The 18865-nt window shown below is 36.8% G+C and overlaps 1 protein-coding gene across 1 annotated transcript; it reads right to left on the bottom strand.

Moving 5' to 3' along the window:
* Positions 1–82: 82 nt before the first annotated feature.
* dhrs9 (dehydrogenase/reductase (SDR family) member 9) lies at positions 83–6530 on the bottom strand. Its single transcript, XM_030125783.1, has 5 exons — positions 6398–6530; positions 5011–5327; positions 2746–3004; positions 2169–2332; positions 83–636 (listed from the first exon to the last, which is right to left on the bottom strand). Exons 2-5 carry the CDS (start codon positions 5321–5323, stop codon positions 410–412), a joined length of 963 nt encoding a protein of 320 aa, XP_029981643.1. The 5' UTR covers positions 5324–5327; positions 6398–6530; the 3' UTR covers positions 83–409.
* Positions 6531–18865: the final 12335 nt, after the last annotated feature.

Genomic DNA, 18865 nt, shown 5'->3' with positions numbered 1-18865 from the left:
GGTCCACATCGTTGAGTTGTGCAATGGTTTGATAACTACATCCCCTTTAGCCTAAAATCCAAACCAATACACGTTGTAAAAGTTACAGAGAACTGACGACTGTTTATTTGATCATAAAGGCCGAGTGAATGTTAAGGTGAAAAGAAAAAAAAAAAAAGTCAATAAAAGACAAATGTTGAGTAGGGACTGTAAGACAGAAAAGATAGTTTAGTGAATGATTTAAAGGGTTTACTGTGATCTGGAAGGCAAGGGTCAAAGGTCACTAATAGAGCAGATCTGGAGACAAATTGGAGGCTTTAATATTACCTAGACGTTTTTATTTTATTAGAGTACAGGACTTGTGTGTTTCATGTTTTCACAGGTTTTACAGTGAAAATAAGGCACAGACATAAACATACAACACAACCCCTCACTTCAGTGTCGACACTTTTGGTTTGGGGCTGTATTTAAGGAAAAATCCATCCGTGATCCAGGTCGGCATGTACGACAGCGGCAGCCAGATGGTCTTGGCGTCCCATCCTGGAGAGTAACGGGTCCGAGGGTGAACGGCGGAGATGGCGTGCTCCATACAGCTGACCACCTTCATCAGGTCTGCGTCAATCAGCTGCTTAAACCTCTGATCCATAGACTCATAAACTGAAAGAGAAACATTTTGACACAATTGGAGATCGACTGCAAATAACAGGAAGAAAATCTAGCATAAGTGTATTCATTCAGGGACTCCAGAAATGATTAATATTAAAGGTGAGGTAGGAGATCCTGGAAAAACGGTTCAAACAAGCTACAGTTTGAAAATACACAATTCAAAAATCCAAACCCCTTTCTTGAGACTTCCCCCCGAAGCCATGCCTCTGTATTGCACCAGAGGGGGGAGGGACAAATGGCAGTTGAATTTGACAAACATATCACCATTCAATCATTTCGATGGGCCGGTTAAAATGATTGGATGGTGTTTTTTCAGTCCTGTTCGTTCCACAGGTGACTAAAATTTTTTATTAATGTGTTAGAGCATTTAATTAATTGGTTGCAATTGGGGTGTGAAGGGGATTTAAAGCAATATAGTAAAAAATGCTCCAGGAAAACATCTCCTACCCTACCTTTACGATGTACTTTACTTTTCAATTTGCCGCATAAACATCTTCAATAAAATCTCCTAACAGACTAGAACAAACAGGAAAACTTAGAAAAAAACAAGACTGTGGCTTACTTGTGGAAAAAAAACCCTAATAATTTCTTTCACTCTCTGAAAATTATCTTAATGGAAATATGGGAGATGACTTCAGGGACACAGTAAACAAAGAAAAAGGTTAAAAGTAATTATAGTCTCACTTGATTCATATGATCAGTCCTGTTTATAACAAAATTAAAGAATATATTGAGGTTTTTATCTTTTCAAGGTTTATTGTTTCTGTGAAGGTTGATTAATAAGCGGTGAAACATAAAAACATTGAATGCATACACAAATAAAAAGCTGTGAAAAATGCAAAACAGTACTTCTAATGTCTATTTAAATGAAGATAAATGAAAAAATACATCATTTGAGCCATTTGTATGACTAATTTTACAGAAAACATAAATCAGTAAGCCACATTTCTCTATTTTAGTTTCTTTAAAATGTAAAATATGAAAGCATTTCCACACCATTTTACAACAGAGCAATCAACTTGAGAGCTATTTTATTGATATATTTCATTTAATTTTGCCTAGAGTGACTTATTCAGGCATATTTGGGCTTTTTGTGACTTCTGCTATAGTTGGACAAAAGGAAGATGAGGAAAATGGAAGTGGATAGAGGCGTCATCCAGACCTGGACTGGAACCAGTGATGCTAATGCTAATGGATAGAGACCCCATCCATAGTCATATCATCTCATTTTGCTTTTACATGAGATATATTTTATTATTAGCATCATTATATTGAGCTATTTTAGGTTTTTTTTGTGTTTACTATAATATGGGAAAAAACTGCATTATGCAATAACAGTATTCAATAGAGTTTGCAGTAATTTAACAGTTGGTATTAAATTGACAACAGTTAATCTTATGGTCGTAGATGATGAGCTGGGTTCTATATGGTCACATTTTATTCTAATCCTATTTATAATACTCTTATCAGCACTGCACTCAGCACTGCTTATCATTACATAAAATAAAAATGCATTGACTCACATATCTTCAGGTATTCCTCTCCATAGTCGTCCTTCATCTCCTGAGGTAATCTGTCCCACAGCTCGTTCACATTATTTTTTACCAGGGTTTTATTAGTCACGTTTGTTTTGAAGAACCCTGGTTCAATGCAGCACACTTTGACTCCAAATGGTGCCATGTTAAGTCTGAAACACAGAACAGACACGAACAGAACACACAACAGATTAGTGTGAGACAATATGTACAACAATGGAGAGTCACACAGAGTTATTAGAGATAAGAACAACTAAGGACTAAATGTAGCCGTGAGAAAATACTTTTATCAACCAAAATGAAAATAAAAACACAGAAAATGAATTTTAAAAAATGGATAGTGTGAATTTTTTTCTTCACATTTGATCATCATGACCAACCTTTTTCCAGATTTTCATTAATACCTGAAAAACAACTAAAACTAGTCAATTCCAACAAATAAGAAAACCTAAAAACAATGTGTGCAGCTAAAACTGAACTGAGAGACTAGATATCAAAACAAATGAATGGGATTTTCTGTAATAAATGTGATCCAGAGCTGCAGAAACAGTGGAAGTCCTCTCACCGCAGACTGTCATTGAAGGCCTCCACGCCGTACTTGGACACACAATAGGCTCCACCAAACGGACTGATTCTCCCAAACACACTGGCCACATTCACCACTCTCCCTTTGGCTTTTTTAATCAGAGGGAGGACGCTCAGAGTCACGTCGATGACGCCGAGGAGATTGACCGCAAGCATGCTCTTGTAGTCGTCTATCTTGAGCCAGTCGTGGGGGGCGGACGGAAAAGCGACGCCGGCGTTGTTTACGACAGCCCACAATCCTGAAACAAGACAAACTATGACAGTCAGACTGAGACACAAACATGACATGACATGTTTTTACACAGCAGAAGGTGTCACTGAGAGGTATAATGAATGACAACCACAGCTTTTATTTTATTCAATTATTATATTGAATTATGTGAGTTATATTATAATTGGAATTATGACTGAAACAAAGCTCATAAAATGAAAACACAAATGGGTTTAATTTCTGATTTATCATCTAAATACCTAAGACTAAATGCATTGATATACAATTCTGGGTCAGTTATGATTTTTACAACACCACTTCAGCCAAAACTAATAATTTTCTTTTTCAATGTGGCAAGAATTCAATTTCACAACTTAATGAAACAATAAAGTGGGGGCTAATGATTTAAATGTAAATAGGGTTCAGGGTGTGTCTGTAAGAAAAAAAAAGTAAGAAAAAAGTAATTTAAAGTTTCAAAAGTGTAATATTTCATCAAATCTAGTGGTGAATTGGAGAATGCAACCAACTGAATACACTGAAAAAAAAAAAAAAAAAGTCAAAGTCTGTCACTAAAGCCAGTGTTTGCTTTGTTCATTCTGGGATTATTAGTTAAAGACATGTAAACTGTGGTCCTCATTCAGACATAGGAGGTGATGTGATGCATCCAACTTGAAATGAAAAAATGAAAAGGAAGTCTGTTCAGAGCTGCTATAAAAACATGATGGACATGATGGACACACTAAGGCAATGATTACATTGTAAATCTCTTAAAATAAATAACTATCTGATGGCTGAGTGTTATTTTGACAGACATGTGCAGGCTAAAAAGTAGGGTTGAAAGGCTGATTAAAAAAAGCTATGAAAGGTTTCACACCATGAGCTTGAACTATTACCACTGGGTTTACATGTCAGAGCAAGTAAATACAAAAATAATCAGTTTAGGTTCTCCTAATTTCCATAACTTTACTTTACAAGCATTTTAAGTCTTAGGTATTGGTAAGGTTTTAGTCTAATATATGTATGTTTTCTTTCATAATCTCTTATGTTCCCAATAAGTATATTTATGTGACTGTACATTGTATGCATAGAATCAGTATTGTATATTTTTATGTAATGTTGTATATTTATGTGATTTTATGCTATCATCTTGTGTTTACTGCTGGTGTTGGAATCAGATGGCAGTTTTGTATTATTATTATTATTGGGCACAATTGTCCTACACAAATTTCACAACTGGTGCAATAAAGGATATCTTAATCTTAATCTTGAAATGTGTATTACACTGCAAAAATTAAAATCTTACCAAGTGTATTTTTCTAATTTCTAGACTAAATATCTCATCACACTTAAAATAAGACATAATCGCCTACAGAGTAACTTTTCAGTGAGATATAAGAACTTATTTTTAGATAATAGATCTTGAAAATATTATTTCAAGAAATCTTACCAAGATAATTTGCACTTGTTCCATTGGCAGATTTTTTTTTTTTTTTTTGCTTGAATTAAGCAAAAAAAAAATAATCTTGAATTAAGCAAAAAAAAAAAAAAAAAAATCTGCCAATGGAACAAGTGAAAATTATCTTGGTAAGATTTTTTGAAATAATATTTTCAAGATCTAGTATCTAAAAATAAGTTCTTATATCTCACTGAAAAGTCACTCTTTAGGTGATTAGGTCTTATTTTAAGTATGATGAGATACTTTGACAAGAAATGAGAAAAATACACTTGGTAAAATTTTGATTTTTGCAGTGTAATGCTGATATTGAATATGTGCTTGCTGGTCTATTAATGAAAATGAATTCCCTTTGCTTGCAAGTTGAAACTCAGTAACCAACTCCCAAGGTGAGACCCACAACAGATAAATATAAACTAGGGCCACTGAGTCCTGAATGTCTTATTTGCCTATACATCAGTAAAAAACATGGAAAACGTAGATCATATGGATGTTGAGCCCCTATATCTGTGAACGCCTAAAAACCAAATGCATCAAAGGTGATCTGATTCGAACATATAATGATATTATTCAGTGTATACCCTTCTGTCCAACCAGAGTTTCAATAACAGCTGCTGCTTTTTTGACACTTTCTGAGTCGGTCACATCGAGGTGGATGGTTGTCAGTCTGTCAGAGGTCATCTTCTTCAGCTCATCCTCGCCTTTCTCAGTGTAACACGCAGCAACCACACGGAAACCCAGCTTGTCCAGGTGTCGAGCCAGAAGGTTCCCAAAACCACTGTCACAGCCGGTTACGTAGACATATTTATCTTCCTTGTTGGGGACCCTTTGGGTTTCCTTCAACCAGCGATAGATGAACCAAACAGCGACGAGGCCCAGGACATACAGGAACATTTTTCTGAGGGACAAAAAAATGCATGTTTACAGAGATAACTGCAGATACACAAATCTAAGAGTTACATACGAAAATAAAAAACTGTGACGACATCCTGATAAAAACATTAGAACAGAACAAACTGGTGGATATCCTTAATATCCAAGTTTCACTCTGAATTATTTATCACTGCTTCTAAACATGTTCCCATTATAAATTAACAGAGTGTTTTAGTCCCTCTGTATCCTATCTGTGCTTATGATGCTACAACAAAAACCAAAGACATGAACCTGTAAATGTAAATAAACCTGCACATTGATTATAGAAAAAATAAGGGATGTGCAGTTCAGATAACTGCAGATTTTAGAATAACTGACAGACTTAATGTCAAAGTTTATTAAAGCTGAGGTAACTGATCACAAATACTTTGGAATACAGACTAATTTACCACGAAAACACATACAAATATGAACTTTAAACCTCTAGAATGTCACAAAACTAAAAGTGACAGTTCGATTAAGCGAGTTTCTGCTAATACATACAAGCTGTGAATATAAGCTTTCAGCAAATACATGATACGTCAAAGATTAAACAGCAATATATAGATGGAACTGCTATTTTTTTTTCCTCTGTCAATTGACTTCAACACTTAAATGTACATTTCAATGACTACCCACGGTGGCATTACTGTATTATTTGCATTAACTTATGAAAAGTAAGGGTAAAATAGTCCTTATCAGTGTTTTTGCTGTCATGTGAGATGTTTTGAAATCTGCATAATGTGTTGCATTTTAGGATTTGATAATAAATGGCTAAACTTTTCCTGCCAAAGATACAAAGGTAAAATGCATGGGTTAAGTATTTGAGGAAAAGTACAACTAGTTCTATTGAACCACTGATAAAATAAGGCATGCGTCCTTCTAATGAAAACAAATTAATCATGTCACATACAAATTTTACCTTCATATTCATACTAATATTATTAACATCCACTAAATCTTGGTTGTTTTCAAAGATGAACAAACAGTGCACGGAATCTGGATAAAAGGTCGATCCTCTGTGATTTTTTTTTTTTTTTTTTAAATGAAACTTACATGTATGTGGACGGATGAGGTGTCGCTGCAGAGTGGAGTGGACGTCAACCAGGACTGGGGAAAAACACCAAAAGAAAAAAACAAAAAAACAAAACAGAGTGTTTTTCTGTGATTGTTTCAGGTCAGTCCACCACCTGATTGACCTGACTTCCGTGAACGTCACACCACTTTACAAAGATGGGTAAGGAGCTCCCTCTGCTGGACAACTTATGACATTACTTTAAACTCCACTGATTGAAAGACTTCACATTTTGAATTTCAGAACTCTTCCAAGACTTTTCAGTGGCTTTTCCGAGCAAATATGTTTGTTATTACACATTTGAAATTACCTTAGATCTGCATGTCTCCCATATGTATGACTGGGATATATGGGTTTTTGAGTTTTGTTAGCTGTCCAAGCAATATCCTCCTGAGACCCAGCAATGCATTTTGTCCTCTGCAGGGGACAGGCGTTTTACAGCTTTATTTATACTAAAAAAAAAAAAAAAAAAAAAATCAAACAAAAAACAACAATTTCCACTATAAAGGACATTGCATAAAAAAAATCTATTTGAAAAAAACCTGTTGCATCATGTTGTTTCCAATCAAATCAATTACTTAACTTAACCCTTTGATGCATGAATTATGAGAACCTTAGTCAACACTTTTTTTTTCCTGACTGTTTTTATTCCTCTTTAGGCATAAAAAAAAAAAAAAAAAAGCGATTGAATTAAAAAAAAAAAAATGAACCTATTTTTTATGGAGTTACAAAAATGTCCACTCAGCTGGATCCCATGCGTTTAATTTTTGAAGCAAAGAAACATGTATTTAAAACACAATATCAGAAAGTGATATACTGTGTGAAAACTATGAAATAAAAACATTTTTCATGCTGCTAATCCGATGTTTTCTCATATTTTAACATACTCTAATACTAATACTAGTTACTACCCACTTTATGGAAATGATATGCAAAAAAAAAAAAAAAAAACTTTTTGTTTAGGAAAACTGTTAATTACAGTCTAATAACAACTAGTAATTGATTTACACTAAAACATGTTAGTGCAGATAAGGTTTATCAAGAGCAGCAAAGTTGCAGTAATGGTATGAATTGCAGTGTTTGGGATGATGCATAAGTGTCCACTGTGTTGGCTGATATGGAACTAAAACAACAAAACCCATGAATGTACAAGAGAACAGCTGGAGGATAACTGTCCACTGTAGTGACCAGTATGCATGAAAGGGTTAAAAAACAAAACAGAACAAAACAAAACAAAACAAAACAAAACAAAATAAAACTTTTACTTTCCTGGGTCTCAGGAGGATAGGAAATTATTTGAACAGAATTAAACAAATTATCTGTGAGGCTTCTATCTGTACTCACTCATCAATGAACACAAAAATGCAAAATCTTCAGTAAAACTTACAATAAAAATATATTGTCAAATAATTCTCTATCATCTGGCCCCCTTCTTTCTTCCTCTCACTTTCTCTGTGTTTCCAAAGTGCAAAATATGAATGAATGGAACAATGCCTTAATCAAAGGAACCACATGAACAAATGTTTCCCGCACTATGTTGACAGTTGTGCCACTTTTTGCAAAACCTCACTCTGTTTCTTATATTAGATATGTCATGCAGTCATTGAGAAAGCACTAATATTATAATATAAATACAAATATATCATAACACACGGTGAGACACCGTGAAAAATTAGATGCAAAGCTTCAGTTAATTGGTTAATATTGCACGATTTATGGATGGTTCATGTAAGGTTAAAGGATCCACATATCCTTAAAGTATTAGTTTCCAATTTGCATCAGTACATTTTTCTGCCCCTAATGATAAGTTGCCTTGAATTACTTTTTCAGAGAGGAAATGAAAAACAACCTTTTAATGCCTATTTTATTGCGTGCGTCTGTGGATATTGACTCTTTTTTTTTTTTGGAGCCAGTCTCAAATTGCTGAGTTGCTTCTCAATTTACAATATACTTGCCGGCCTTCATTACACCCAGTCTGTGCTTGGTGTGAAAATGCTTTAATGCATGAGGTTCAACATAAGTTATTAATCAACCAATAAAAGTTTATGTATGTGAATTGCCTGATTTGAATGGGTTCTTTGAAAGTGTGTAAATAGAATATTTATACAGATTTCCACATGTGGTAATTTGACCAGCACTGTAAAAAAAATGACCATAGAATTAACATCATACAGTTGTAAAATTGCAACATAAAAAACTCAAAGTGAAAACACAATGCAAAGATGTTTATTTGAAAAGATTTTTGTGTTAATGATTAAATCAAACATAGCTATAGTTTTTACAGGAAGAGTATGTTAACAAAACCAGATTTGTATGTTATTATCATATTATTATCTAATGCCTAAATATATCATTAATTATCTATACCTAAGTGTATCATTATCTACACCCTACATGTAGAACTGCCAACATTTCTGCAGCGAGAACAGAACATTGTTCATGTCATTTCTCTCATTATTAACCAAAAAACGCACCAACGTAGCAGGTAGAATCTCTCCCACTGTTCCTTCTGCCAAGCCCAATAGAGAAAAGACAAAAAGAAAGACATGTGTTGAACTAACAATGTCTATCTAACAATGATTTTGGAGGCGAACACCTATCCAGCAGCCTGAAAACTTTAGCTTCTCTCTGGCACATTGTGACCATTGTATGAACCTAAGGAGGAGAGGCTGGTGCAGACGCTGCTCTCAGGATTTACCAATTAGTTGAGTTTGTATTGACTTAGAAGAGTGTGAGTCTATAAATGAGGACAGGGGCTGGTTAGTGTGGGAAAGGGTCCTGTTCCTTCTTCCTCTTGTTTTCATGTTACAGAGTTAGAAGTAATACAGAGCGAATTAATACTCATGTCATTTTCAGACTGAGCCATGTGGATTTCATTATAAATGAAGCAGCATGCCAAAGTAAAGTGAATTAATGATGCTTTTCTAATAATAGTCAGACAAACATGCTCGGCTTTTTCATATTTGTCATCAGGTTTCATTTAATTCTCTTGAATTAATTTTCATTTAATATGTGGCATTAAAAAATAAGTTGATGTAAGCTTTGAGAAAATTGAAACAGTATGGAGTGGAATAGTAAACCTAGAGGAAAATCATTCACAGCAGACAGAAGCACAACCATAAAGTTTCCATCTGCTTTTGTTAAAATTTACATAATCAGACATGAACAACTTAAAAACACACTTTTGCAATAGACATACGCACATTTAGTTAACACTACTACTACTACTACTACTACTACTACTACTACTACTACACACACAACAAAATATTGCTAAATGACCACTAAATCTATCTTCAAGGTGAGCTAATTGATAACACTAAAACAGCGGAGAAAGTTTTGAACAAAAAGACTTTGACACATTAAATCTATAATATTCATACCTCTTCCTTGTGGGAAAAGTGATAAAACTGAAGTAAATTAATGACCTGGTGGGCTTTAATGGGTAATGTAGGTTACTATTAACCTGCAGTCGTGACAAATTTTTGATGCATTTATTTTTGCATGAATCTCCCAATACTTTTATTCGGTGGAGTCCCAGTGGTTCACCTGGTGGAGCGTGACAAATAGGACAAGGTGTTATCACAGCAGCGGAGATTTGATTCTAACCTGAGGCCATTCAATATATGTTATTCCCCTGTCTCCTGTCTCTCTGTACTTAAAATCTATAAAATAAAGGCAAAGAGTAAAATAAAGTAAACCTTTAAAAAAAACTTCATGTAATTTTTTCAAATTAGGGTAAGTGAATTAATAGTCATCATCATCATCATCATCATTATTATTATTATTATTATTATTGAACGGTATTCTTCTTCTAGTGAACTAGCTTATTATTTGTTTTATTCATAATAAGTATATGAAAACCTATATTTTTCCTAGTCGTTCATCTAAAATCAGATGTTTATTTCAAGATGAAAGGTATAGATTCATGCTCTGTGTTTGAAGCACCCAGCAGTAAATATTATTTTATAGGCATGAGATTTTAGGGCAGCACTGGCCTTAAGTGGCAGCTGTGGGAATGAGCATCAATACCACTGGAAAACTGAGCCTCATGAGGTAAATATAAAACCATATCTGCTCCAAGAAATTTGATTCTTCAGGCATGGTGTTACACCAAATTGTGTGTGTGTCCTTGAGGCTCAAGGACATTCAGCAGACATTGTATTGGCTGCTCACACGTTAGTAAGACTTGTACTTCAGCACTAGAGGGAGACCTACTGCTTCTTCAGCTACTGTTTATGTACCATATGCATCATTATCTCATCTTATCTGAAAATTACAGCACTGTACTGTGTATTAACTCCTCTTTAAAATGCCCCCCATTCTGAGTGGTAATTTTAGTAAATGTATCTTCAACAGAGCATCTCAAAAGATGGAATAGCTAATAATTCCATGAAAATACAGAGAAATGGCTATGTCTTTCTATTTTATTTTATTTTATTTTATTTTACACAGGTTAGCCTAACATAAATGTATATAAATAATACATTTGTAAATTTCTGATGCATATTTTGATAGAGGTAAATTAATTGTGAATTAAAATGTATTACAAAATTGCAAAAAATAGTTGAACACCATGAAGAAATTTTTTGTCTAGTATTACTCTCATATCAGAATTAAAATAAGTAAAACATGAATACTCCCATCAATTAGTAGCAAGTGGAAGAGGTAGATGAGTTCACATAACTTGGGACTAAACAGCACAGATGGAGATACAGTAGTAGAAAGAACATGTCAGGAAGATTATCTGCAATCTGGAAATCTGTCCAACCAAACCAGAACTGAAAACAGAATTTTAAAAAGCAATGTCCTAAGTGTGCTGCTCTAAAGAAGCAAATGCCAGATGATGACCAAAGATATCTTTAACAAGCCCAGCATGCTCCAGACAATGTGTCCACAATGCATCAAGAGGATTTTACAGCCAGAGAAAATCAGAAAACAAGACCTGCTTACATTGTGCATTATGGAATTAGTCTCAGTTAGTGTGAAAAGAGGATGATGGAATTGGCAGGGCCATGTAAGAATGTAAGTATACATTTTGTTGGAGCCAAAATACAGTTTTGTTTGTTTATTCCTCTTTTTTGTTTTGACCTTAATTTACTAATTGTTTAGTGGGTGTGGCTGTGATTGCCACAGGTGCAACTCATCTTGGGTGTGGCAAACTTGCATATACCTGCTGTGTGAGGTGGGCGAGGTGTGTGTGAGGACAGCCCCAAACAGTTTTCAGACCGTGAAACATGAAAGCGTGAGATTGAGTTGGTCGGCATTTGGAATGTTTTTTTGTATTAAGAAGCCTGTTTTGTTTATATGTAGAGAGTATTTGGAAAGACAATTGTGAACTGTGATGAACTCTTGGACTTTATACTGGAAAATAAATAGATTGTAATACAGAGTAATTCATGACTCATTAAATCCAGATGCAATTTCCTGTTTTCTGGTACTTTTAATGAGTCATGAATTACTCTGTATTACAGGGCTGTGCAGAGAGCTATAAAGGGGCAGGGGCTCAAACTTCCAAAAGGGCACATGAAAACGAATAAACACCAATTACAAAGTTCACATTTATGACAATATGACAATATGACAAAGGGTAGTTCAACAAAGTTCACATTTAGCAACAAGCAACATTATTAATCCACAGCAAGTCAAAGATTGACCAAATGGTCCAGATCAATGTTCTCAGTACTGGGTGTGTCCTCCCTGAGCCCTAACACAGGCTGTGCACCTTCTGCGCATACACTGGATTCACCTCCTGATCCTATCTTGGGGGATGTTGTCCCACTCTTCCTGAAGGGCCAGGATGAGCATCTGGCGGTTGCCAGGTGCTGGACGCCTAGCATACACGGATCTACCAAGAATATCCCACAGATGTTCAGTGGGATTGAGATCTTTGACTTGCTGTGGGTTAATAATGTTGCTTGTTGCTAAATGTGAACTTTGTTGAACTACACTTTGTCATATTTTACATTATCCTCTGGATACTCATCCACTCTTTTGTTGTTTGTCGTATCTGATTTGTTAATTAAATGTTTTTTTAAGAACAAAAAAGAATTTGTTTTCATATTTAATAAAATGGTGTGAAATGGCATCACATAGAATATGTGATAAGTTTCTTTTGATGTTCAGTTTCTATGTAAGTGGAAATAAAGATGTAATGTGTAGAAGTTTTTGTGTGTTAATACCCTGCAGAAATCTAAATCTTACCAGGTGTATTTTTCTCATTTCTAGTCAAAATATCTCACACTTAAAATAAGACAAAATCACCTAAAGAGTAACTTTTCAGTGAGATATAAGAACTTGGTGTTAGACAATAGATCTTGAAAATCTTATTTCAAGAAATCTTAGTAAGATAATTTTCACTTGTTCCATTGGCAGATTTTTTTGCTTAATTCAAGATTTTTTTTTTTTGCTCAATTCACCAAAAAATGTGCCAATGGAACTGTCACAATGGGGGGAAAAGAGAGGACTCAAGTGCACAGTACTGAAGGGAAAAAAATAAAAGTTTATTTAACAAAAAATGAAAACCAGACAACGAAAAAGCCTAACACAAAAACTAAGGCAGAGTCCATAAATGAAAACCAGACAATATATAAAACCTGAATCAGAGTCCGTAGATGAATATGAATAAATGTCCGGGCTATGGAAAGGAGTGAAGAGAAATGGACCAGCGCTGCATGGCTGCAAACCAAAGCCTTAAATAGGCCAGAGGTAATTGGCTGCAGCCACACAGCGCCAGCAGGTGAGTCTGATGATAATGATTAAGAGAAGGAGGAGCTGAGGGTCACACAGGCACAGACCATGACCAAAAAGGAGGAGCTGAGAGTCACACAGGCACAGATCCTGACAGGACCCCCCCCCCCCTCAAGGGACAGCATCCTAACGTCCCCAGAGATGCGAAAAAGCCCCCACGGAGACCAGGGCATCCTGGAATGTAGAGGGGATCCTGGCAAAAGGGGCATGAAGAACCACAGGGCAGACAGGCTGAAGCACCTCCCGGTGGGACGGCGTGAAGAGCCTCCGGGCAGACTGGCTGAAGAACCTCAGGGCGAACAGGCTGAAGCACCTCCCTGTGAAACGGTGTGAAGAGCCTCCAGGAAGACGGCCAAAGCACCTCAGGGCAGACCTCCGGACCAGGACGGGGAAAACCTCCAGACCAGGATGATGTAACCCCTCCGGACCGGACCATGGAGAAACCTCCCGACCAGGACGTGAGAAACCCTCCGAAACAGGACATAGAAAAATCCCTTGGTTCGTGGACCTCCAGGGCTGTGGCAGACAGGACTCTAGCTGGATTTAGGACATTGACTGGAACTGAATATGGCTGGACTAGTGACTCTAACTGAGACAAGACAGACCGGACAATGACTGGACTACAGACATCGACTGGAATTGGACTATGGCTGGACCCATGACTCTGACTGACTGAGACTGGGCTGACAGGACTACGGGCTCTGAGACTGGGCTGACAGGACTACGGACTCTGAGACTGGGCTGACAGGACTACGGACTCTGAGACTGGGCTGACAGGAAAACACAAAGAGCGAGGCCGAGACGGGGAAACAGGAACGCTGCGCGGACGGACGGAACCGGACTTCAGGAACGCTGCGCGAACAGAGGGAAACAGATTTCAGGAACTCTGCGCGGACAAACTGAAACAGACTTCAAAAAACACTGCGCGGCCGGAACCGGACTTCAAGGAGGGGAAACTACCAGACGGCGTACTAGCCTCCGGGTAGTACTAAGGAAAAGGGAACTGAGGCCAAGCAGTGGGACACGGACAGACAGACACAAAGACACAGACAGGCAGAGGGACAATCTACAGTACTGAACTGATGAGAACGATAAAATGGAACTGAAGAACATGAACTACGAAGAAACAGAGCTAAAGGACAAACAGGGAAAAGACAAACAGAATCTAGCAGAAATACAGGGAAAAAAAATCTAACAGAAATGAAGGACAAAAAGGAATGACTGATTGGAAAAATAAAGAACAAAAGTTCCACGACAGAAAACAAAACAGAACGAGGGAAGGAAGAAATGAAACAAAAAAGCACACATAAACTAGAAAATTCACACATAGACTAAGAAAAAGACTGAAAAATACACAGAGAGACAAATACACACAGACTGAGGAATACACTTGAAAACGGCACACAGGGACAGAAAGAGACAGGGAGGAACGAATAAAACAGGCAGAACAGACAAACTAACGTGGACAGGCAGATCAGGGCTAATAAACTCACTCAAACCATTAGACACACGAAGGAAAAGACACAAGAGAAGAACCCGGACCCCATGAAGGCCCAGGTCCCCACAAGGAATAGGATGCTGGAAACACGAGGCAGGAAACAGACGAAAGACAGAAACGCACCGGAAAAAGAACACGGGAGGAGAACTAAGGAAAGGCGAACGAAACCAGGAATAAAAAACTAAAACACAGAAGAACGAAAAAAACGGGTCCCTTCAGTACCGGCTGAGTCCAGGTATGGCTGGTCCATTTTGTCACAATGAGGGGAAAAGAGAGGACTCAAGTGCACAGTACTGAAGGGAAAAAAATAAAAGTTTATTTAACAAAAAATGAAAACCAGACAACGAAAAAACCTAACACAAAAACTAAGGCAGAGTCCATAAATGAAAACCAGACAACATATAAAACCTGAATCAGAGTCCGTAGATGAATATGAATAAATGTCCGGGCTATGGAAAGGAGTGAAGAGAAATGGACCAGCGCTGCATGGCTGCAAACCAAAGCCTTAAATAGGCCAGAGGTAATTGGCTGCAGCCACACAGCGCCAGCAGGTGAGTCTGATGATAATGATTAAGAGAAGGAGGAGCTGAGGGTCATACAGGCACAGACCATGACCAAAAAGGAGGAGCTGAGGGTCACACAGGCACAGACCATGACCAAAAAGGAAGAGCTGAGAGTCACACAGGCACAGACCATAACCAAGAAGGAGGAGCTGAGAGTCACACAGGCACAGACCATAACCAAGAAGGAGGAGCTGAGAGTCATACAGGCACAGACCATAACCAAGAAGGAGGAGCTGAGAGTCACACAGGCACAGACCATAACCAAGAAGGAGGAGCTGAGGGTCACACAGGCACAGACCATGACCAAAAAGGAAGAGCTGAGGGTCATACAGGCACAGACCATGACCAAAAAGGAAGAGCTGAGAGTCACACAGGCACAGACCATAACCAAAAAGGAAGAGCTGAGAGTCACACAGGCACAGACCATAACCAAGAAGGAGGAGCTGAGAGTCACACAGGCACAGATCCTGACAGGAACAAGTGAAAATTATCTTGGTAAGATTTCTTGAAATAAGATTTTCTAGATCTATTGTCTAAAAATAAGTTCTTTTATCTCTCTTACAAGTTACTCTGTAGGTGATTATGTCTTATTTTAAGTGTGATGAGATATTTTGACTAGTAAATGAGAATAATACACTTGGTAAGATTTTGATTTTTGCAGTGTAAGTCCAAGACAAATTCTTAAAAACAGATGTTAAATTATGTATAAAAGCATGACAGTGAATGTTAATAACTAGAAATAAATTCATTTTACATCTGGTTTTACACCTACTTTTACAGTGAAACAGAATATTTCATTTCTTTTCATTACAGGACAGAATTATGATGATCTTTAGGTCCACAGTTAAGAAATAACCATGTAGAGGAAGTGTTAACCCAAGCCAAACCATTTAACATTACATGATAATAATAAAGTTTATATTGTAGTATTTCTAGCTATATCATTTAATATTGACCAGGTTGATGGGAATATTTGTGGAGGTTTGTGGTTATTTCAAATAAGATTCACTCAAGATGTTTGAGGCGAACACGGATATTACGATAATCCATCCAGCAGTTTCTGAAACAAAACCAGAAATGTCAAAGTGTTGGCACTGATGAGAGAGTCGGAAGATTTTACATAAGTTTTATGACTCTTGTACACCAAAAAGGCTAGATTTAGGTATTGGATGAGAAGAAGACTTGGATGTGTTTTCTTTTTATGCAATTTTATATCGGTTTAGCAGAATTTAATTACTTCAGCACATTTTAACCCATTAAGACCCAGTGGTACTTTTATGGCAGCTTCTAAATGATTTCTTTCTCTCTTTTTAACGTTTCTCATGTGATTTATCACCATTTATTATAATAAAAACCTTTGTGTTTTGCATTTTTCAGTGTAAATCACTTCCTTTACCCTATATTTAATTTCCTGATCATGTAGATGTTCATTAAAGCTCAGAGTAAACTTAAAGGTATTATGCAAAAACAGAAAACTGAAGAAAAAGTGACTGTTTCAGCAAGTGAGGACTATTACCATGTGTTACAATTTTGCGGCTAAAACTCAACAGTTTATGGAAATAAAACAGAAGCAAATATGTGTGAGTGCTTCAGCAGGACTCAGACTCAGGTGTGCACCCAGCTGTTAGAGTGGGCTAGTCTGTGAGCTCATTCCATGACATGATGATGATATTGAATTATTTACTCTCTCGTACCTGGAATTGCGGCGCTTCCCTCCACCTCGTTCATTCTCCAGACCGCATGACGTGTGCACGCGTGTGTGCGCGTGTGTGTGTGTTGCAAGCAAGGTTGCACAGGAGAAAGGGGCGTGGCGTGACAGTGATGAAAGGGCACCATGACCAGGTCCAGTGACAGCCAAATTAAACCACTCTTAACATTTATTATCACTGATCAAAATTTTAGTCACGAAAATTTTAGTCATGCAGTTTTTTGCACAAAAACAAACACACAAAAAAACGAGTAAAAAGGGCACTTGTAGGCAGAGGATCAAAGCGGCAAGGGCTCAAGTCCCCCCCAGCCCCTGCTTTGCACGTGCCAGAAATTCACACCAAAGGCCTACATGGAAATACTTGAAACGCTACAAAAGGAGAGAAAATCTAAATTAAATAAGGCATGTAACTTACAAATAACCATTCAGGAGTTGATGCAAAGGGGATCCAACTGGGAGGTACAATGCTCTTTTATGACATATATGCGCATTTGTGACGAAGCAGCTACGTCACATAGTTCTCTTTTGTCATTATTACGTCCTGAGGAAAAGGAAAAGAAAAACATGATATATTGTTTAGAGCAAAAATGATCAATATCAGTGCATTTTTTGATGAAGTGAATTCTTGGACAAAAAGTGCAAATAATGAGGATGATGACAATGTGGAAAGTGAAATAAATCCAAATGACAGCATTTCCAGTGTTGAAAGCAAAAAATCCACATATAAAAGTAACACAAGGTCAGGAACGAGCAGGTCCAGCGGATCCTCCACTTCATCAGCTCGCAAACAGGCAGAGGCAGAACGAGCTGCACTTCTCATATGCGCTTCAGCATTAAAGGAGAAGCATGCACTGGAGGAGCAGGAACAACTGCTCAGAAAGAAAAATGAAATGGTGGAGTTGGATCCACAACTGGCAGCTGCTGATGCAAAAATAGCAGTTTTAAAATCCCCCAGTCAACAAGCTCTTTCAGATACACAATCAGATGGAATGAATGAATGAATGAATGAATGTTTATTTCAGTTAAATACAAGATACAAAACACACACATATAAAAAAGACAACAAAACAAAACACCTACATATTAAAAAAGAAACAAACAAGCATAAAATTAACACATTTTGTAACTGAAAAAGGAAGAAGCTGAAGCCGGAGGCTTATTTCTGCTTCTCCTATTTACATCGTTAGTCCATGTCCACACCTTAAGTTGCAGCAGATAAATACTTAAACTTAAATTATACTACATTCAGTGTAATAAGTTATTTTGTAAACATATTACTCTCATAGCCCTTCATAATTTGACCAATTAAATTCTTTTTGAAACTCAACAGTGAGCTACACAATTTCACTTCATCCTTCAATTCGTTCCATAGCTTGACACCAATAACTGAAACACTGTGATATTTAACGTTTGTTCTTACTTTACACTTTTCAAACACAAACATCCCTCTTAAATTATAATGTCCTTCTCTTAACTTAAAGATTTTCTGAATACAAAAAGGAAGGTTTTTACTTTTAACGTGAAACATAAATTCCATTGTTTTTAAATATACAATGTCAAGAAATTTTAGCAAACCAGATTCTACAAAAAGTGGATTACTTGATTGGAGATAACCAGCTTTGTTTATGACTCTAATAGCTTTTTTTTGGAGTTTAATTATTGGGTCTAAATTAGTCTTATACACATTGCCCCATATGGATTCATACTTCAGGAAAGGAACAAGTCTCAAAGAACCATCAGCTCTACTCAACCCTCATGCCATAGAATATCAGCCATTCATCCAAAAACAACAACCACCACCTCTGCAGCAATTGATTGGACAACGAACAGTCATTCAACAATCTCCACATTGGCAAGAACCACTTCCATTTTTACAACAGTCTGTAAGTGGGAATGCAACACAGGACAACACTCGGAAAAACTCAAGGAA

Source organism: Sphaeramia orbicularis, chromosome 21 (genome assembly GCF_902148855.1).
Source record: "Sphaeramia orbicularis chromosome 21, fSphaOr1.1, whole genome shotgun sequence".
NCBI classification, from domain to species: Eukaryota; Metazoa; Chordata; class Actinopteri; order Kurtiformes; family Apogonidae; genus Sphaeramia; species Sphaeramia orbicularis.
Note: the sequence above shows the minus strand (reverse complement) of the source record. Positions and strands in the feature narration are given on the sequence as shown.

Bases quoted from the DNA above. Each gene is read 5' to 3' on its own strand.
- dhrs9 (XM_030125783.1), bottom strand. From the start codon at position 5,323: ATGTTCCTGTATGTCCTGGGCCTCGTCGCTGTTTGGTTCATCTATCGC. The intron at 3,005-5,010 runs GTATACACTGAA...GTCTTGTTTCAG, and splicing joins AACTCTGGTTGGACAGAAGG to GATTGTGGGCTGTCGTAAAC. The intron at 2,333-2,745 runs GTGAGAGGACTT...TCTGTGTTTCAG, and splicing joins GCCTTCAATGACAGTCTGCG to ACTTAACATGGCACCATTTG.